Genomic DNA, 22,940 nt, shown 5'->3' with positions numbered 1-22,940 from the left:
GGAGTCACCACCCACATTATTATTTTTACCTCAGATGAAAACAAAAGAATGAGAGCTGAGCAGAAAGGAGTGGGATGAATGGAAAGATGTGGGCAAGCATGAAAGGGGGTGACTGGGAGTTTAACTACAGCATGCATGCAGTAGTTAATAGCAATGCAGTTCACAAATGGTTGCTGGTTTTCCCCAGAAATATCAAGTGGGGCACCGCATTACAAGTAGCGAAACTGGCATTTTAACTCAATACTTTATTACACAACAAAAAAAATTAATACAAAAGTACTCAAAGCAGGTGCATAACAACACCCCTTTCACACTTGAGAGTATCATAATGCTATTTTTTATTAAAAGGGTTACAAGGAAAAAATGACATGCAAAGAAATGGGGCCATGCTACTGGATTCATTCACACTAAACACGATTTCTCTCAGGTGACTGAGGTAACAGAGCCAGACTCTTCTCAGCAGTATCCAGTGAAGAGCCAACATACACAAATTGAAATACAAGAAAACATTCCATTTAAAAATAAGAAAAAAAACAAACTTTTTTTCACTGTGAGAGTGATCGAACACTGAGCAGGTTGCCCAGAGAAACTGTGGAGTCTCCATCCTTGGAGATATTCAAAACCGGCTGGACGTGGTCCTGGGCAGCCTGCTTAGTCGACACTGCTTTGAGCAGGGGTGTTGTACTAGGCGATCTCGAGAGGTCCTTTCCAACTTCTCCTATCTTGTGATTCTATGATTCCATATCTACCAGACATCAGCAAAGTCAAACCTATCAAAATCTAGGTAACTTCGCTACTTCAGCAAAGCTGAAGCTGAACAAAGAGGGTAAAAGGAAACAGATCTGAAAGATTGAGTTTATTGACTATGAAACTCATGAAGTAGGCATATACCAAACTGGGTCTTTCCTTGTCTTCAGTCACTGCCATATTCTACAGGTGTTATCCTTGCTCCCTAGTAATAAAAACACATCGTGAGGCAATCATTTAGCTGTATTGCACAACTTACCCATTTTTGTTAGCACCTACATCAAAAATCTACCTGGAATGCCGAGGAGCCAGAGAAATATTTTTCTGTCCGTGACTAGGAAGAGACAGCAGGACCTACAGCAATATTTTTAGCTGAGATCATCCTGCATCCCACATTTTGGCAGTTCACTCAAAAGATCGAAACGATCACAAATACTCTGTTCACGTTTCCCACTCCCGTGATTTTTTGCCTGACGTGCGTTTCCCACTCCCGTGATTTTTTGCCTGATGTGAATGAAATCTAAACAGAATGCAGTGCCAAATACACAAAAGGTGTGTTCCCATCTAAAAAGCTTTGCATTTTGCTCGTCCAGACCTCCCTCACTGCAATACGTTGTGAGAAAATGGCTTAGTCACTGGTCTGGGGCTAGTACATGCCCATAGGACAGATGCTAGGGTGTATGCCCATGCCTTTATATGAATTTGTTCATGGCCGTATTCACTTAAGCCTCAGTTCCAAAGTGAGTTTCTAGCTTTTTTTGATTGTATTTTAAGTCACTGCTGGTACCTGCATTTGGGATATGGCCCCAGGACGCTTTTCGGACTCTAATTTTTTTTTTACCATAACAAGATTTAAAATGTGTCTCAAAAAAAGAAAAAAAAAACTGGAATATATTAGTTACCTGTAATGATTATATCGCCTTTGTAATTGAAAGCGCAGGAGAATATCTCATCAGTGTGACCCTCTAATATCTGAAGGCAGTCTCCAGTAGCAGCATCCCAGAGTCGAGCTGTTTTATCAGAGCTGGCTGTTAGGACACGATTGCCTTTAGGGTTGAAACATATCTTTAAAAAAATATAGGAAAGAGTTGTATTACTTAGCAAGTCAATATGCCTAGAAAAAGAAGCACATCTAGTGATTAAAAAGTGAAAACAGAAACCAGCAACTCTTGCATTCAGTTTTTCAGCTAAAATTCAGGATAGTATTCCACTAGAGTCACCCTGGCAAACTTCTGTGGCTGAAAACTTTGTGTATGTACAAAGGTCTATATACAATGACCTTACTATAGGATCAAGACTTCAGAACATTATCCTCCAAAATCACAATTGCTCTACAACTGTAATGACTTTATTTAAATGTTATCATCATTCCAATGTAAAATTTATACATATTTTAGAGTTCTACATTAAATAACATACGGCTCTATAACATCAAAACTTCCACTGAAGGCAACTCATTTTTTAGTATGTGTTCATATTTGTTAGACATTCATTGCCAAACTTGCATGCGTTTCCAGATTATCAGATCTATTTTTATAGCACTAACCGGACAATACCAGGTTTAGTATATAATGCAAAATTGCTTAATTACTGAGGGCAAAATGCCTGTTCCCCAGAAATCACATTTCCAGGCGATAAACTCCCCCAGCGATCACAGCTACACAGAACATCTGCAGAAATAGACTGGCTTTTCAACATGCTCCCGGATGAGCAGCTTCTCACTTCCAGCAAAGGAATCACGCCAGCACTAAGGACCCTGATGGAAGCTGTCCCTAACCCACCCACATGTCAGCGTGTATTCAGACCGCATGCCTCAGTGCATCTACACTGAGTGTGAAATATTGCACTGAGTATATTAAGTGAGGAAAGATTAGCCCTTCTGAACCTAACATTCTCTCAGCGGAGTAATAGCCAAATCAATACAATGAAAGCACGTGGGTTGTGTTCACCAAGAACCATCCTAGTTTCAAAATATTAATATTTCAATTACAAAATACATCAAACAAAAGCAGCACAGACTTAGCATACTAGCCTGGAAGCTAGTGAAAACTATCCATTTGAAAGAATAATGAAAAGTTGCAAGCATTAAATAACAAAGCTTGAAAAATACGTACAATTTTGGAAGTAACTAAGTGTATTTGGAACTGAACCTCGGCATTTAAAATTGAACCAGACAAGACTTCCAGCAAAGTACATGAGCACATTCCTCATGACCAAGGGATTTTTGAAACAAGCTTTATACTTCCAAGTATATATATACTTCCCTTATGCACTTTTGAAAATAAGACTCTCTATGTATTTTGTCCCAGAAATATGTTTTTTCTGTTCCGTTCCATAAATCAGGTGTGCAGAGAAATGAAGAGTAAAGAGGAGCAGGGCTGGTAGAAGCAAGGAATAAGGGTGATGGTAAAAGCCTCAGAGGCAGTAGCCTTAAGATGTCATCAAGAGACTAAAAAACTTGTGCTTATTCTGTCAGAGAACCTGGGGACTCCAAGGGCGTAATAACACAAGTACAATTTAGGACAGGTCAGACAGAAGCTCTATGAACTATGATCATAGTGAGAGAACATTCGGACAGCATCTCCCTCTCTGCTCCCCTGTTCTCTGCCAAGTGATTGTGGAGACCCAACCTATATACAGTTTCAGAAAAAGGAAAGAGGTAAGGAAAAACAATCATTTCAATGTTAACTAAGCCAGGTATCCATCCCTGGGAGGGATGGACTTCTTAAGTAGCTTGCTAACCGCCACGATTCTAAGGAATCAAATAGTAAATAACATGGCAATATGGAGAGATGGCTCTTGGAGGAGCCTATAGGAGTGGCACACCCAGTATTATCTTAGTTCAGAAGTGGGGAGTTGGAAACAATCATTGACTGATAGCTTTTAGTTGAAAGGAATGTGCTTTTAGGAAAGATAACTTCTTAGCCAGATCTCTCAACCTTAAATATTAATAATTTTACCACCACCTTCTTTAACAGTATTCCTGTGTCATGGAATAACTGGTGGATTGGATGTCACACGTAATCAAATAAGAAAAGGTGCAAATCACAAACAACTTACCTTTGAAATTTCACCTCCATGCCCTTCTAGCTTCGCAATGCACTTTTTTGTTTCTGCATTATAGACTCTTGCTGATCCTGTTGTGGTAGATTAGGAGCCATTTGTGATTGTTATGCTTAAGCATGCATTTCATATAAGAACATTTTAATAGGGTCGGAAGGGCCTCATCCTCAGGTTTGATTTCAAAAGAAATAGAAGACAATCTGAACAGAGTTTCCTCCAAGGATAAAGTATGTCAGAAAGGATCTGTAATCTGGTTGGAAAAGGTTGACTTCTTAATAGTTTCTGCTGGAAAACTTCTAAAATATGAATACAAATGTCCACATAGAACATGGACTACTGAAGTCTGAAATTTCAGAATGCATGTACAATATATTCAGAAAGCTTTCATTATATTTCAGATATTTGTTCTATTTAATAAGCTATTAATTATATTTAATAAGCTATTGATTACATTTCAGGAAACTTTTTACAGCAAATCAGATCCAAATAGTGCCCCCCATCTAGTCTGGTATCCTGTTTCTGAAAGTGCAAATCAAAACACTTACGTATGTAAAAATAATACGGTATTGTCATTATGCGCTATAATATAACACTGTGCAGGTGAATGCAAAAAACTATTTATTGCGTTTCCTAGGGGAAAAAAAAAAAAAAGCATGCAAAACTGCTGCATACCAATAACAAAACAAAATTGCTTCTTTCAGTACCTCTTTATTGTGTATTCTCTTGCTGTGCGTTTGGAAAACCTAGTAGCAAATCCAACATTAAAATTCCAAGTACCTTTTGCATTTAAGCCTAAATTTGAGCCACCCAAATCAAACTTCACTCAAAAGCTACTTACCTAAGCATTTATAAATGCATTTCCAGCCATAAGTGAACTATTTCCCTACAAGTTTGAAGTTAAAGGGGAAAGACATATTGAGTTGATTAAAGCGTGAAAAATAAGAAAATTTTCACTGGGGAAAACTTCTTAAGTTTAATGCCAAACTTTCTATAATGCAAAAAACACTGCTTGGTCTATAGTTTCGAGTCATGATACTCCACTTTCACCAAGCTACATTCAAAGCAAAACCAAAGGGAAAAGTTGTTTTATGCTACTATTGCAATTCTTATAGCAGTCCCAGTCACTGCACTTACCATCAGCGGAGGCAGTTGCAATACGCTGGCCAGCATAATCAAAGCAGACATCCAATATTTCATCACTGTGACCTGTTAAAGTTGCTATATGCGTCCCAGTTATAGCATTCCACAGCTGCATAGATAAAGAAGGGTAATTATTTTGCTTATTTTGACTAATTTACTTGATAGATATCTAGTTGACCCATAAAGCAACATGTATAGACCCTTTCTGATGTCTGACTGAAGGTATTAACATGAAACCTGGATATAAATCAATAAAGAGTCACTGTTTTGTCAGTTCAATGAAGCCCTACATATTTTTTATTTCAGTGTATTGATTAAACGAGCCTTAAAATATATATATTGTTATTTAACTGGACTTCACTGAAATGAATAAACTTACAGGTTTTACATTTAGTTGTAAATTCTTTAAAAAATTACATGTACCAGCTTAAAATAATGCTCCTCCATTTACAAAAGATGTATTTTCATATATCAAGTAGCTGTATTCAGTACATACTCAACGTTCTTACCATGCATGTTTTGTCCATTGATCCAGTGACGATAAGAGAACAGTCCCAGTTGAACTGTGCACTGCTAATCTCTCCTCGGTGACCTATTAAAGTATGTAACATCCTACAAAAAAAGAGAATTTACAGTTTTAGTGTGTGTTTTGATATACGCATATAAATTATAAGTAAGTTTATAAAATGGTATAGTTAAGGTGTCAAGTCTTCACCATTTTATCCATTAAAGCAATTAAATGGAGTGGTACAGCTCATTTAGGATTCTAGTACTACATCAATTCCATTTTTTATCGTTGACACAAAGAGGCAGTAAGGAATAAAATGATTTACAGTTTTAGTGTGTGTTTTGATATACGCATATAAATTATAAGTAAGTTTATAAAATGGTATAGTTAAGGTGTCAAGTCTTCACCATTTTATCCATTAAAGCAATTAAATGGAGTGGTACAGCTCATTTAGGATTCTAGTACTACATCAATTCCATTTTTTATCGTTGACACAAAGAGGCAGTAAAGAATAAAATGGAAAAGTCCTCCCTTCTCTTTCAAAAATATTTTAGTGAATGTATTTCTAGTGAAATGTGATGACTTTCTAGTGCCAGAGACAGATTTCTTGTATTCATCTACATACAAAGCACATACAGCAAGTATTTCCACATTACTCTCCCATTATTCTACTCCAATGAACTGTGAACAGTACATCTTTAAAACTCCGTATAAACTAAACCTTTTATAAAATCCACTGAAGATCAAATGGAACTTAATCAGGTACTTAATGTTAGCATGTTCCCAAGTAACAGGCAAATGACGGCCAAAGCGAAATATGATTTCTAATCCTCATTAATCCTAAACTTCTTGCTGCACAAAGGCTGACAATATTAGTTCCATTAAATTCTTCAGCCTCAGCTGAATAGAGGGGGTACAATTAGCCATTATTGCTTCCAAGGAATTAATGGCCTATAAAGCAATGAACCCTAAAAAAGATTAATTGAGATATATATATCAAAGGATTAGTAAATTGCATTATTATCACAATGCTAATATCACTGTATCATTAATAGAAAACTGCTTTAACTGATGGATAAACTAATGACTAGAAAAACAACTAAATGAGTTTAAGTAACTGAAATGTTTTTATTCATTGCATAAGATACATAAAGGTAGCTAAATTAATATATGTGCTAAATGAACAGCAAAGCAAATCTCCTAAGCAATTGAATTTTCTATTTGTTTATGATAACAAAAACTTGATTATACTCATGTCATTTTATAGAATTACTCCTTTTACTTTCTAACAATGTGAGGCCTGCACTGTTGTAATTGTGTAGACCTTTTTACAGTAAAAACAGAAATCAACAAGCAGAAAACAACAGTGGAAAACTTCCTGATTTTGTGAACATGTTATTTGGCCATGAAGACTGCTGTTATTGTAATACCTAGTACCTAAAATACCTAATAATGAAAAAAGTTTTAATGTAAAATTTAAAAGCTTTAATTTCCAAATTTTGAAAAGGCAGTCCAGGCTTCAAGCTTCAACGTAAATGTCCAATCAATAAGCAGAATAAATAGCAACATGTGGAACATCTCACAGAAACCGCAATCTATCAGATACACAATTAGAAAGAACCCAGAAAACAGGCTTGTGAAATGCCATAAAAATTTTCCATTTAAATTATATTAGAAAAAAAATCCAAAAAAATCATCTTCAGTCATGATAATACTTCTTTAGCCTTCAGTTTCCAGTGAAATTTAATATATGGATGCTCTAATATTTGCACCGTAATTGCAAATAAGAAGAAACTGTCTCTCCCTCAGCATCCTGGTGTCCAGCACTCCTGACTTCAGGTACGGGCTGTTGATTTGTCAAACGAAGCTCTGAAGACACCTTCAGCTGAACTATAGCTGACTGTATCTGCCATTGGGAAATCACTGGTGAACTACAGACCTGTACTACAAAAGCATGCGTCCCTTTTGTTTGTTTGTTCGTTTGTTTTAAATGTTAACATTTTATGAAGAAAATCTTGAACCTTCTTGAGATGTCTTGTCCCTACATCAACTTCCCTCAGGACAATTCTGGATACCTACCCAGAATAAAACCGAGGAACACAGGCACTCACCAGAGGCAGCCAGCAAAATTAAAAGAAACTTCAAGTTCAAACTCAAATTTGGAAAGCAGTGTTTCTCGTGTATTTCATATGGTGAAAGACGGGCACACACAACCTCACCTACAAGATTTTTGCAAATCTACCTGAACCTGTATACAGAAGAGTATGATTTGCTCGCAGTCTTTCTGACTGCAACTTTTCATTATTAGTAAATGTATACATCCCCAACTGCCATCTAAAAGGCTGAATGTTGGCCCTGGCACAATTATATTGCCCACTAGCTAATTACCAGAGCTGCCAGTGTTTAAATGAGAATTTTCTCCTTCATATTCCACTTCCTGGTATTGACCCTGATGTGAAGTCCACATTCATTTCTTAGAAAAGAAGAATGCAACATGAAAATCCCAAGACAGTGACTTCACTGCAGGCTCAGACAAGAAACTGGAAGAAGCAGCTGTTTTCAAAAAAAAATATTTGCAAGAACACCAGGCTGAATGAAGTTGAATCCAAAGGTCGATTTGCTAAATGAGCGCCTCCTAAGTATTTATATGCCAAACATTAAACTGCTGGTGTTGAATAAGCTCAAAGCTTACAGGATCTAGCCTTAAATGATGTACTATGCATACATTAATTTTTAAATCATGTGATTACTCTCTTTTTGAAGGTATACACATTGTTTATTACCCCAAGACATCAGTATACACACACTTTCTTTTTTTTTATATATAAATTTCAGAGTGACTGCCCTTGCTCTCACAAAAAGAAAAAAGACATGACCTCTGAAAACATAATAGAATCGTTATCTTCATAAATTACTTTGTCAGTAATCAGGGCAATCATTTTATTATTCTACTTATACTGAGTTTCCAGTTGAAAAAACAAGTGGATTTGTCAGGATAATACAACAAGTTCATATCTAACTACTACATTATTTTTTCTTGGCATCATAATCAAGACATTTTGGTCTCTGCAGTCAGAGGGGCCAAATTTTCTCCTCTTTATAAACTTATACTGACATAAAGGACTGTAAGAAGGAAAACAGACCCTCTATGGTTTATAAAGACAATGTGACCAGACTAATTTTCTGTGACATAACATATACTTTCTTTTTTCTTAAACAGTCTGTTCCATCTAGAAATTCTAGACACCTTCCAAACCATGAGTTTCCATGCTGATAAACATTTTCCTGTTTGGAGAATTCATCGACAACAAACACAGGATCCGTCCATTCTGTCTGTCTCCTCAATGCTAATAAGATGGAAATTTAGAACAAAAAACATATACAAAAGCATTTCGTGAGCAGCATTCCTTTTCAGAAGAACAAAGGGAACAGGAGTAACAGATGATAAGATGAAGGAACGCATACTCTAAATGAAGCAAAAATACAAGGACTGTAATTTGTAGCTCAACATTGCCTCTTTCATTTGTCATTAAAACACGCAATGTAAAATGATATTTGTTAGTGCTTTAGTACCTGCCAGTGCCAACATCCCACACTGCTACTGTATGGTCAAAGGAGCCAGTGATAATCCTATCTCCAGTGGTGTTGAAAGACAACGCAATAATTTCTGCTGAGTGCCCCTGAGAGAAGTTTAAAAAAGGAGTATGAGAAAGCAAATTATGACTTTTCCATTAACGTAGTTCAATATGAAGCTTTTTTTCAGCAGCGTAATCCTTCTATAACCCTTCAATGTATTATTTACTCTCTTGTCCGGTATATCACAATTTTGACAGAAAGATCTACTGGACGGTGCAATAGTCAATATCCCAACAACGGCAAAAAGTCAGGCACATCACTTAAGCAGTGAGCAATTGTCCAGTGATGTCATCAGTGCATATTTTCCATATTTGATTTAAACAGAATCACATTTGTTCACCAATACATACTGAAATCAGATGATTCATTTACAGTAAACTACAGTACAGCTTGTCATTGGTGTTGGTGGAGGGGCTTGGAAAAATGAATGTGAGCATACTTATAAGCTAAAGGTTCACACATTCCACTGCTCTTTGCTCTGCTCAGGGCTCTGAGGAAGAGAAAGTCAAGGAGGAGAAAATGCCTTCCCCACTCTATAGGCCACATACACCAAAGGAAGCTTATGCACTACCTGTTATTTAGGATTTATGTGAGAGAAATGCATTGAAACAGCACAGGCCAAGCTGAACCTGTGGAATCCCAGCAAGGTACAGAGAGCAAAGAGACATCACAATGTAGAGGTAATTGGATGGCTTTCCTCTGCTGATGTTTACAGGAAGAAGATCCATACAGATGTAATGTCTGACATTAATGTTCTCAGAGTTACTTTACGTTAATGCAGAGGAGGCCACGATTTACGGTAGAGCGATATGTTTTAATGAGCAATGGAAAGCATTCTGATCTATGGCAGTAATGTCACTGAAAGGAGAAAATCTGTCTTTTGATAAATAGGACTTCCTATAAAACACCATAGCTTTATCATTCCCTTCAAGTTTTCTTAATCTGTTTTGTAGCTGCAGTCACTGTGGGACCCACCTGGTAACAGAAACTGCAAGTTTTGAAACTGTTCTAACGGTTATACTGTTATTTATCTCCGTTAGAAAACTAAGAAAGCAAGGAACACCTTTAAAAACATAAGGAAGGCAAACATACACTTAAAGTGACTATTTCTTCTCCTTTCTCTATATCCCATAATTTGGCAGTGGTATCCATGCTTCCAGTTGCCACCAACGTGCTCTGAAGGTTAAATGATAAACATACCTGTAGCAAGAAATGTTGGATGGAAAAAGTGGGAAAGGAGAGTATTTATATAAATTTTCTCAAAAACAATGGGTCAGGGTTAATATTTTTAAGCAAGACAAAAGTCTGAGTTAGTATTTTATGGCATACAGAAAAATTGCAGAGTTCTTCCAACAGTTCACTGGAAGAGCAACAAATCCTTATCACATAGCTCTGGATGACTACTCGAATCAAATGGACTAATTGGCTGCTTTGCAATGGCAATGCATTAAAAAGACTTACTGGCAGATTTCCTGTATTGTTTTCTGAGCCTGGATTAAAATTCACTATTTAGGTGCTTCATTTGGTGTCACAGGGAGAAACTATTTAGTTCACAAAGTTTTAATCAAAACCAAGACTGAAGCAGTTTGTTAATTTATTAACAGCACAGAGAACTATATATTCAGTGTCAGTATCTGTAATACAATAGATAAACTTATGCAATCTTAATAAAGAGCTACAAATTCCTAAACCTCCGCCTATAATTCCAAGGTGTTTTAATCACGCACCCACTTTCACACTCTTGCATGCACACTCATGACTTCTCACAAGATGAGTGGGCTACAAGTGCACCCCTTTTCCTAGGAGTATGTGTTCCTCTACTTGCCCACACCTCCCCTAGAAGACATGAGTGCTCTAGCTTTAGTTGAACCCATGCCACTTCCTACAATCTGCGGATCCACACACCAGAGAGAAGGCTTCCAAATTCACACGTGCACATCTTACGAGGGGGGAACAAGGGGGCCTTTTTCTTGAAGCCCATACTGACAATCCACTAGCCGGATGCAGACTCCTCATGGTGTCTCTAAGAGGAAGGCAATGCTCTCCAGTCTAGGCAGAGATCGTGATGCCCAGGGTGACTTTTGGAAGCACCAGAGCAGGTTTTGACAACTGCTGCTTCCAGATTAACGTCTCCCCCACCCTGTTATAAATTGTCTTGATTCTTTTATACTTCTTTTCGGGCTTTTCTACTTCTTTATTTCAAAATTCTCTTTGAGATTCTCCAGTTACTGTTCAATCCGACTGGCAGTACTCCTTAACACTATCATTTGGTAGGCTTCCTCTTTAACTTGATCAGTTTGGGGCAAAGACCCTCCAGACAGTTTTGTGTACCCACAAACACACCCTGTACACTCACACTCTTATCTTAACAGGTGTCATTATCTAGGCCATTTGCCAAGGGCATTCCCACAACATAATATTTATTTGTGAAAAAGCAAGAACAAAAGCTCAACAACTTCCTTAATTCATTTTTCACGTTAAAAAAAATCATGTAGTCATCTTCCCATTCTCTGTAATTATTCAATAGGATTGTTCTGCTAATAAAGAATAGGAGGTACCATGTAAAAAGGAAAACAGTAGCTCATGTCACTGGTGCATTTTCACTATGTCCTTTTTTTTTCTTTCTTTTTTTTTTTTTTTAATACGGAATAACTATGGACATGCCCTTGCCAGCAATGTATCATATGCAATAATGGCCTTTCAGAAACAGGTCTCATTCAGAGAAACACATCATTTTCTGCTGGCTATTATCTTCTACTAATTACTTGCTAGCACAACTCATAACACTTTGGGTCTGGGTCTGATCTAACCGCTGCAGAAGTCAGAAGAAATTGAGAGGCCTTTAAATATTTAGCTAACTGATTTGTGGAAGCAAAATCACTGCAGCCTACCTCAATAAGCAAACATGTTCTCCACGGTAAGGGAATAACTGTTTCAAAGTATCCAGAGAAATCAACCAGTATCCACTGAAACCAACCTCACCTTCCACCAAGGTAAACCACCATTTTCTCACACTAGTTATAGGCCTCACAATCCACGGATTAAATTCCAATTGTTTCTGGAAACAATTTCCAGAAATGCTTTATTGAATAATGATTTTATAGCTCTTTTTGTTAAAAAATATATTCTGCATTGAAATTAAGAGTTTCAGTGGATTTGCCCTGATCTTTTAAATCAGAATACTGTGCATCAAGATATTTGCTATTGCTAATAGGGCTCCTAGTGCATTGGAAAGGAAACCAACCATTTTTAAGCTTGAACTGTTTTCATCTCATATATCTTTGACATTTCAGCATCCCACGCATTCCCAGTTAACACACTTAAAATTTCAGAAATTCATTCTTCTATGGCTCCAGTTGGTCCTGCACATGAAGTACAGATCTCAGCGTGAAAGACAACAATACAAGCAACAATGTTCTTGTGTATTTAGTGCTGCAAATATGAGAGGCAATGCAAGATATCTAGGAAAAAATGGGATATATAAATAAATCAAGGAATAAATATGTGCAATAAATTGAAACTTCTGATTGTTATGGTATTTTTCAAAAATGTTTTAACCTTTAGCAAACAAGAAATTGGAACAAACTAAAAATATCTTTTCAAACTGTATACAGTGTTTTATTCTATTTCTTAAGAACTGTCAGGCTATCTTTTCTTGCAGTGCAGAAATGTTCACAATGTCTGAATGTGTGAATAGATGCAGCAGAATAGCTGCCCCTTCCAATGTCAGCTCACAGGGACTTGGAACCCACAGCCATCAATGATGGTGTGTGGAAGCATAAAGGAACAAGAAACGTCCATCAGTACTCACTATTTCTGCACTATGTCCTCTGAAAGTATGATAACATTTTCCTGTTTCCGTACTCCACAGTTTGCAGGTCTTATCAAAAGATCCAGTGGCAATCTTGTCACTAAATGGAAAAAATCCTGTCATTTTTATTTAGAAAAAAACTTCTGACTTCAAAGACAATAGAACTCACAGAAATAATACCCAGTCGTTGAAGCTTGCATGCATTTTGGTGCATTTTGCTGCACTACAACATCCTGGAGCAGGATTTCACAAACAGAATTTATGTTATGGGAAAAAATTAGCAGACATAATCAGTTTCTAAAACAGCCACTGTGCCTATCTATTAGCACAGAAGTGTTCATAACTGATGACTAACCTACATTAGGGATAAGGTTATCTGCTGTACTTCCAGATGTATTTAAAAGTTATGTCATTTCAGCAGATAGCATGTTTGTTTATCAACAGTTATAAACTCTTTTTATAAGTAGTTTACTGATATTTCAGAGGCCAAACTCGACTCCCACTGAAGTCAGTGGAAGCGTTGTGACCAACTGTAACAAGACTGAAGTGAGGTGCCCAGAAAATGTAGCAAGGGACACTGTATTGAAACCTAAAGATTAGCAGAAAAAAAATAAAAAGTTCTTTTTTTACTGAACTTTTAAATTAAAAGTAGCTTAAGGTTCTCCTCAGATTTTCGCTCGCTGTATGTTGCTTTTCACTTTTATGTTACAGTCTAGTTATTGATCTTTGCACAGATTTTTGTGAAAAATTAGTTTCTTCAAAGTATATAAAAGAGTTTCATTAATTGCTTTTTTAAAGTAAAGAATAATATTAGAATATAAGACATTGATATAGTGGGTTTTAGGTTGGATAAAGTCTTCTCATTTAGAAGGAAATGATGATGCTCCAAACAGCATAAGAACAAGTCTTTAACATTTATTTCCTGATGTTAACTGTGTATTGCTTAACTGATAAATAGGACACCTGACAGTGAAAGAAGTAATGTGATTCAATGCAAAAATAGGAATTAATTTCTCCTTTTTTGCAGAAAGGCAAAATGGTTTACTTACACACAACAGCTTCCTCAGGAAGCAAATGACAATGAAACTTCAGTAGCTAACATGTAATTCCCCTTGCCTAACAGGTGCAATTCTAACCTCGGGCAAACAGTTATTGCAGAAAACAGAACATGCACCGATTCATATTTGACATTCATACAGCGGCACCCTGTGGATTTTATAAAAATTACTCAACAGCTCTGACGCTTCTAAATCATGTCCTAAATAATGATGAATGTGTAATACCAAATGGAGAAATCCACTTTTGTTATGACAGTGTTCTTTCTCCTTAACTGAAGCAACACAAGCTGTCATAGGTACTTATCTCACATCATATACAATTACCTGGAGGCAGTAAAGAATGATTAACATTCAGAACACAATCTGATCATAGAGATATTATTGAAATAAATCTGTGTCTCAATATATTAAACTGACTCATATATGTATTTTTCAAGACACTGAATACCTAATGGAATTTATGCTTCAAATTTCTAAATTTCATTTTAAAAAATTATAGCAGAAAACATACTTGAATGTATCTCTTATACAAATATTATACACTGTCATCCCATGGTGATTAGCTGTAGTTGAACTTTACAAATTCAGAATTTGAACTCTTTCAATTTGAGATAGCCTATTTTATGTTAAAATTTAAGTAACAGTTCTGTATTTGTAAAATAACGTGATAAGCAATTATGGTGTATCTCAGAGAAAATATAGTTACCCATAGGGATTATTGAAAGCTATTGCATAGACAACATTTCCGTGTCCCTCCAGCGTACGTAGCTCTTCTCCTGATGCAGTATCCCATACTTTGCAGGTTCTGTCATAGCTTCCAGTGATAAAGCTAAAGCAAAGAGAAATTAATTTCTGAATACGGTAAATATCTTGCTCGTCCTGGTGCATAGTCAAAGGAGTTATTTCCACAGATTTAGTTAGCACTGTCTCAGACCCTAAATCTCTTCTGTCTTTCAAAAATGTAGATTAATGACTATAGAGGTTCCTTTTCTTTTTTTTTTTTGAATATTACTCATTAAAAAAACCTTGTTTCTAATCTTTAATGTATTTCAACTAAAAAGCAAGCTGCTGCTTTCAAGACATGAAGGAAAAAATGATTAGGCATATGCCCACAGTGAAATCAATTAACATGAAATTCCACTACAGTGAAAGTCCCAAATTAATTTACGTCAAAGACTCATTTAGCTTTTAGTAATATTCACTTTATTGCCATAAAGGTGCTTCTTTCTGAAATATGGTAATTGTCAACAAACTATCACCTTGGAAGCAAAAAATTACATAAATTGAATCTCACCCGCTACTTTTTTGCATCTCCCATCGGTTCTCCCACAGAGGCCTGAAATCTAATCCCCAATCAAGCTTAAAGCTGGTTATAAGCAGCACAGCTGAATTCTTTTTGCAGCAAGATAAGAGCACTGAAATTCCCTCAGAATTTCATTTACAAATACAAAACTTCAATTAGTGATTATGTATTTTGCCTTTGAAACCAACTTACTTTATTAGTGATTATGTATTTTGCCTTTGAAACCTTACCGGGAACCAGATTTGTTAAATGCTACATTAGTCAGTGGCAATATATGTGCTCTAAGTACCTGAAATAGAAGCGGGGGAGGGAGAAGAAAACAACATTTAATGCAATTAAAAAAAAAAAAAATTGCTCAAAATATTCGATAGGTTAATATTTTCTCCTTCTCCTGTCAGATTAGCAGTTACAGCTGTATACATTAATCCCTAACTAAAAAATCCCCCATGTCTCAGCAGGTTATCACTGCAGATATTACATAGTATTGATTTCAAATTTATATTTTACTTGAATGAACTGTCTTTTCCCCCATGTTTGCTTTTTCTCCACCTTCTCTGAGACCAGCAAAGTAACCCTAGACCAGAGCTGAAAGTGCAAAAACAAATGAGTGAGGAGACCATGCCTGGTGAGGTCACTGATAAAAGAAATCCCAACTAATATGAAGCCTTATATAGTGAATCAAGAGATCCAGCTGAACTGAGTATTTTGAGTCTTTTAGGTTATGGGATGCTTTCAGCTAGTACATGATTTTGTTTTTAAAACCAGGAAGAACAGAAATAAGCTACATCTACATCCTATGAGGTCATGACAAAAAAGGCATGCAGAACCATAACAAAGATACTTATCGAGACAAAATTCAAAGAGGGAATTTCAAATTTGATGTCTGCCTGTATTGTCTAGGTTATGGAGGTCACTGTTTTTCTAACATTGCTTCTAAGGCCCTTCAATCAGACGGTATATATGTTTCATGTAAATTATCTCATACCCGTAATAATACATATTAAGGTTTATCAAACACAGGTGAAATTGGTTTCAGATACTGCCAATGAAAGTCAGCGTGCCATGATACTTTGAAAATGACCAAAAAATATAGAATCTGGTTTGTGTTTGAATAAGGTGGCTACTGTATAACAGAGTTTGCATTCGAACAACTTTCATCTATTACAAGCTGGCTTCTGCTTGAGTCTAAAACATAATAAAACCATAACCTGGGAAATCACACCAATTGCTGACAGTGAAGTAAAGGGATGTGAAAAATACAGCAGTGGTCCACTAGGTCTTCTCTTTAGTGTAAGAATGAAGAAAAAATTATTTATGAACAATGCCATTTAATCACTGACATATTACCAGAGCTTCCACTTTTTGTTCTTATCTCTAGCTTTCTCAGCTGCCTCTCTCCAAAAGGAAAATGAAAGGAGCTAAGAGATCTTCTACTCAGAAGAGTAGGGACTGATCAAAATGGAAGAGAAATAACAATGGTCATGTGAAGGACTGAGAGAGAGAGAGGGTATTTTATGTTAGAGAAACAGCAGTTTCTGTTCTCTAGAGAAAGTAAGACAAGTTGTACTTCCAGCTACAGCAGTGGGAATGGGCAATCGAGATGTGGAAATGATAAAAATATTTTGCTTGTTTTAAAACAGCCACAGTACACAAAAATCTGCATATGATAATGGTAATTATGGAAATTTATGGAAATTTGATCCATGACATTTTTAGGGCTCCATGCAGGCAGCTCTGTACAACAAACATATGTAATAATTATAAAATAAAAGGAGGAAAATGAGATGGGTTTATGTTCAATTTCAGATCTGAAATGGACTAATTCTGTTCTTCCAATGCCCAGTGCTGCAGTTGCTTTATCCCCAGAACTCTAAGCCAGCAAGAATTGCTTGTGCAAATGATACAATAATCAAACCCTAAGGCAACATTAAAAAAATGTACCTCAGTTCTGCAAAATCTGCTACAGCAGTCCCTATGATAAAAATCTGCAAATCACTACAGCATACCATTGCTATGTAATAGTTTAAAACCTGAGAAATTGGTACAAAAACTTGTTTCTCTGCAGGATGCCTAACACAACACCAGCACCACAATTACTGGAAATAACAAAAAGATGAGTTTATACACTCATTTAAGATTATGCTCCAGTGCAACAGGAAAAAAAAAATCATTTCCAAACAATGCAAACACATGGAACATTGTTTGGAAGAAAAAATTCTCACTCCCACCCACCTCCTTTATTTTGTTAGTATCTCAGAAGCACCTGGTACTCATGTTTCATTTACAAGCATTAAATGGAACTGCAATGTTATAAAACAAGTTCTTTTCACACACTTCTAACTACTCTTGAGTGAAGGAAATAAGCTGGCACTGATTGGATTTGCCTGCTTCTAGTGTTTCCAAACACGGAAGCTCAAACATGGCACTATACCCAACAAAGAACAAATACATTATTTACACTGAAATTTGGACAAGCATTTGATGATTTGTCAGTCTCTGTGATGAACAAACAATTTTAAAAGCTCGTGAAAAGCAAGGCATTATCTCAGTTGAGAGCATACCTTAAAACAGAACAGAAACTTTTTAAATTTAAGATGCCTTATTACATAGCTCTGTTTTCAAGGTTAAATACACAGATCTTTGCAGAATTCACCCAGATGTGTACTGTTGGTTGAAAGAACCCAAGTTACATCTAGCAACATGTAAGGGGTTTTTTTAACCAAACCAACCACCACAAAACTTCTCCATTTTCTCCCTAAATTTAAGGCAACAATCAATAACATAGCACTGACCAGCAATTTTTAACAGCTACACATTGCCATCTGCTGACACAATAAAGATACATCACTTAATTATTTCAGATTGCAACATGCAATTTCTGGAAGCAATTTTATTTTTATTTCCACAATTAAACCTATTCTCTTCTGATAGACTGAATCCTAGATTTGTAGTCCTGAAAGGTCTCTCGAATAATTGTTCTTAAAAATCTTACTCATTTAAAATAAATTTAGACGGTGCTGTCTGTAAGCTGAAGATCAAACTATCAATTTTCAAACATAATAATGGCAGAAAGTAATGACAACCAATATTACTGTATGTAGCAGAATACCTAAAATAAACACAATTTTCACAAAATGAAGAACAAGTAGACAAGGGTATGAAAACATTTTGGGCCTTTCCCAGCAGCTAATTTACTTGGGGTCTATTTACAGGTTTTGTTTAAACATAACTATGGGTGTTGCTGTTCCACAGAGTCTTATCTGACAAATAAGAGAATTATTTCTCTCCATCCAAAACACACCCTTGTATATAAGCCTGTGTAAACAGTGTCTAGGAACGGTTATACCTTCCAGCCATTTGGGGGAATTCCTGGCAGACATAACCAGGCCAGACTCAGTCGCTCTAAACAGTGCAAAGGTGATTAAAGGAGCCAAGAAATTGGTCATAAAATCCAAATTTTGCTCTCAGGCACAATATGCAGCAGTAGAAACATACTCACAGCATCACAACTGAAACCCCCCAAAATCCCCCAAATTATTTTAAAGATGCCTCTGACCTTAAAAAGATAGAACTTGTGATCCTCTTTTCCCCCTAGCTTCTCTTGCAATCTTCGTACTAAATGTATGACATGTTCCTTGCACGAAGCTGTGATGAGAGGTTCTCCTTTTTGAATTTCTTCTACTAAGGCTACGGCATCTGTGCTAATTGTGAGAAAAAAAAACAACAAAAAAAACCCAAAAACCCAAACCCACCATATTTCATCCGCTGGCAATAATTATGATTATAAAAGCAAGAATATTATTTGCTTGCAGAGAAACTGAAGTAAGCAATTCAACGATATGCGCTTATCTCATTCTGTAACGGCTTAAAGAAATATGGATAAATCTTTCTTGGTTTCTATACTTCCTTTCCTCTCTTACTAAAGTTGTTCAGTAAAATATAACTTTTAAAAATTTTAGCTTAGCAAGAACTTTACCTTTTCAAAGGGTTTCCACAGAGGGTCAGACATGAGACGTATATCCAAAACTGATAGGTTTGGAATAAATATCTAAATTAAAGTGGAATTTCATAAATTCCCAATGAATTACCCATGAAGTAGCAACAAGACAAATTATATATGGAAAGTGTTAAAATTATCTCTGTCTGTGGCTTCACAAATCTATGCCTGTTCCTATAACTCTCAGTTATGATAATAACTTCCAAAACACGGTCCACAGTCTGATTACTGGCCATCCATGAGAAACTGAGGGTTGACAATACCCGGTAGTCAAAGCACCAGCATACACCTAAAACCGGTTCTAGCAAGAAAACCTAGCATTTCTGTTAGTATGTAAATTATTGCAGTCTAAAGGGGATTTTCTGTAACAGTCCTCTAAATGGGAGCCACTAACAACCCCATAAATTAGTATCCTCTCAGTGTTTATACGCCTGTTAAGTAATACCAGAAAACATATTTCTTTCATAAAGTGACTCGTTAGGTTTTATCCAGAGTACTGAGCTGGATGTTTCCAGGTATACAAAACCAAATAATTTATACATTTGGATTTTTCATCTTGCATATGCAGCTTACATACTAACTTTGGCCCACATGCAAGAACTCTTCCGTATCAATGTCGATATTAAGACAATCATACCACTTCATGCCTTTCTGCCTAATAAACTCCATGAATTTTGGTAGCTTTTTTTAATGAGGGCATTTTTTTCCTCTTTCTGTAGCTCTTCCTACCAGAGCTGGCTGAGTAGAGCATGTAGGCTGACTACTATGACCAAAACCATATTAAGGCTCTCAGCTTTCTTTTAATTTTATCTTTTGTGTGTCTAAAGGAAGACATCAGCTGAAGGAAAGCCAAAGAAATACTTTGGGAGCTCCATAAATCCTGATAATCTTTCCATGGTGTTTGATGCCAGCCAAAAAGTTCTGTGAAAAAATCCACTAGATATGACATGCAAATTCATGAAGTCTTCCATATTTTTTATGTGTACAAATAACTGATGAGAGGAAATGAAGTAGAGGGAGCCAGACTTTTCTCAGTACTGCCCACTGAGAGGACAAGCATCAAGGACTACAAATGAAAAAAAAAAAACCAAAACCAAAGTAAATTCAATCTGATCACAAAAATACACTTTTTTGCTGTGAGGGTGGTCAAACACCAAAATAGGTTTCACAGAGAGGTTGTGGAGTCTCCATCTGGGAGATACTCAGAACCCAACTACACATGGTCCTGGTCAACCTGCTCTAGCTGACCCTGCTTTAGATGGTCTCAAGATGTCCCTTCCAACCTAGATGATTCTCTGATTCTGTGACATACCATTATATTCTGTCACTGAATGCACAAAATAGCTAGTCAAATAACCTGTCAAGCACTGGTGTATAAACTACATGTAGCAGTATTAAAGCTAATTCAGCATAGTAACTTGTCAAGTCAACATTCTCATTACAACAAATTCGTCCTATTCCTCACAAGGAAGACATAAGAGAGTTTCAGACTGGTGCCTTCCAACTGTCTGAAAACCAAAGCCAGATGTGATTGAGGATTGTCCTCCACATAGGAAGTCTCACTTGCTTCCACATGAAGTGACCTCTGCTTTCTATCTTACCTAAATATATCCTATCAAACATAAATCTAAACTAGAGTTTGAAATACATTGTATTTTTTATTCTTCAGTTCGGCCAATCCCTGATTTTTAGATATATCAAGCTCCTGCAATTGCTTTCATCATCTGTAGGAGACTGGAAAATCAGATTACACACTCTTACTTGTTCTTTCAAAGGACCCAAGTACAATTAGGTTTGCAACAGAAGAAACCGGAAAACTTCCATTACTTGCAACAGAAGCAGATACTTAGTTTCTCCACGCAAACATATGGGAGGGAATCACTTACTTGTCTGTCTTACACCATCTTACCTATGGTTGTTATGAGGATTAATTAATTAACAGGAGAGATCTGAACTGATGTCTAGTTGTTATTTTCAGTGATTTCAACAGAGGTCATTTAAACCAGTGTAACTGGGGGCTGACTTAGACCCACTTTTTGAAAACGTTCTGAAGACCAGAAATACTATTACAGGACCTAAGAACTAGCTGTCATTCATTACAACGTTAAGCGCTGTATATTTCTGCTGGCTTTGTACAGGCATCTTGATAATCATAACTCTATAAGCAAAAAGAGGCTTCACCTCTGAACAGAAAAACATGATGGTAATAATCAGCTGGAATGCAAGATTCTCTGTTTAAAATAGTAGGAGAATGATTTGACTGCGTCATTTTCTTTTCTGTGTGTGTTTTAGTGAACAAAGACATAGCTGACCTCAATTATGTTTAAAACAATCAAACAGAGTTGTATCCGACCATGCTATAAAACAGCAGAGTGCTGTTATCTGAAATAATATCATACTTACTCAGGTCTAAGATTAAGTAGATCTATAGATCTGGTCTTTGGCTCACCACCTTGTACATATTCCAGAATAATTCCTTTAAAAAAAAAAGTGATAAAAAGGACATAATTAGATGTCAGGGATTTTATAACACACACTGTAGACTGCAATGCTTCCACTTTTATTGCTCCACTGACTTCAGCAGACCTACTTCCAGTTCTTGAAACTAGAAGGAGGTTGGCTGTTCTTGCTGAGAGTTAATGGTGTGATGAACAACTCTGATGTGTTTATATGATAAAAGATATTAAACATTATTATTTATGAGCCATTTTCTATTCTGGAAATGAACAAGCTTTTTTTCCCCCGACAACTTTTTGCATTATTTCATCCGCTCTATTTTCAAAGAAGCTGTCCTGAAGATACTTGCTGTAGTCTGGTGTTCCAAGAAGCCTGGAAAACATGTTTTACAAAACCTGTTATATTTATTTCGGTGTTTGCAAAGGCTGTGTGCAGTAACGTATAGAAAATCATAACACACTTTCCATTTCTAGGTATGCTCTGGCACCTCTGCGCCTTCTACTGAGCTGAAGTATTAAAATGTTTAACCACATTGCTTCCTGTTTTGAAACAGTTGTTAAAGAGTTCTGCTGCTCCTTGGTTTTCTGTGGGAAAGGATAATTTAGATGAATTTTTATGTCATTTTGCATTTTACCAAGTCTGTAAGAAAAATATTTAATTTGAAAGAAAGATCTCACTTCCTGAGATCTGGCCATCCTGGCCATCTCCATCCTGTTTCACTTGTGAAAATTCATTAAGTCTCCTGACTGAGTTCATAATAAATGATGAAGACCGCTTAGCAGAAATAGCTTTTCAAAACATGGTTCTGCTCAGAAAAGTCACAAAACAAAGGAAGGAAAAATAAGCAATCTGGCAACTTATTACTGAACAGGCCTTTTGATAACACATATATGCTTTTTGGTGCCGACTACTGCCACTTTTGACTTTTTAAACTCCTTACTGCGATGCAAATGAGACCGCCTTGATTTCGCAATGGTAAGTCATTAATTACAGCTCCCATCGGCGATGAGCTGCTTCCAGCTGGAAGTCTCTCAAGCAACCGCAGTGCCAAAATACCCGCACGTGAAGTCAACCCAGCGGCAGGTGCGCGATCCACCCGCTTACTCCTGCCCTGGCCCATGACGGAGGTGAGGAAGACCTCCATTACAGGACACCCCCACACACACACCCCGCGCCTCCCTCACGGAGGCGCCCGCCACACGCCCCGCTGCGAGTCCTCC

The 22,940-nt window shown here is 36.6% G+C and overlaps 1 protein-coding gene across 1 annotated transcript; it reads right to left on the bottom strand.

Moving 5' to 3' along the window:
* Window positions 1–889: 889 nt before the first annotated feature.
* Window positions 890–22,840, bottom strand: DAW1 (dynein assembly factor with WD repeats 1). Its single transcript, XM_009286720.1, has 13 exons — window positions 22,777–22,840; window positions 21,667–21,739; window positions 18,823–18,967; window positions 15,497–15,555; window positions 14,670–14,792; window positions 12,906–13,005; window positions 10,187–10,294; window positions 9,032–9,138; window positions 5,460–5,562; window positions 4,945–5,059; window positions 3,808–3,884; window positions 1,650–1,812; window positions 890–952 (listed from the first exon to the last, which is right to left on the bottom strand). Exons 1-13 carry the CDS (start codon window positions 22,838–22,840, stop codon window positions 918–920), a joined length of 1,272 nt encoding a protein of 423 aa, XP_009284995.1. The 3' UTR covers window positions 890–917.
* Between the last annotated feature and the right edge of the window lie 100 nt (window positions 22,841–22,940).

This window comes from Aptenodytes forsteri, unplaced genomic scaffold (genome assembly GCF_000699145.1).
Source record: "Aptenodytes forsteri isolate BGI_AS27 unplaced genomic scaffold, ASM69914v1 Scaffold184, whole genome shotgun sequence".
NCBI lineage: Eukaryota > Metazoa > Chordata > Aves > Sphenisciformes > Spheniscidae > Aptenodytes > Aptenodytes forsteri.
This window is presented reverse-complemented; position numbering and strand designations above follow the sequence as displayed.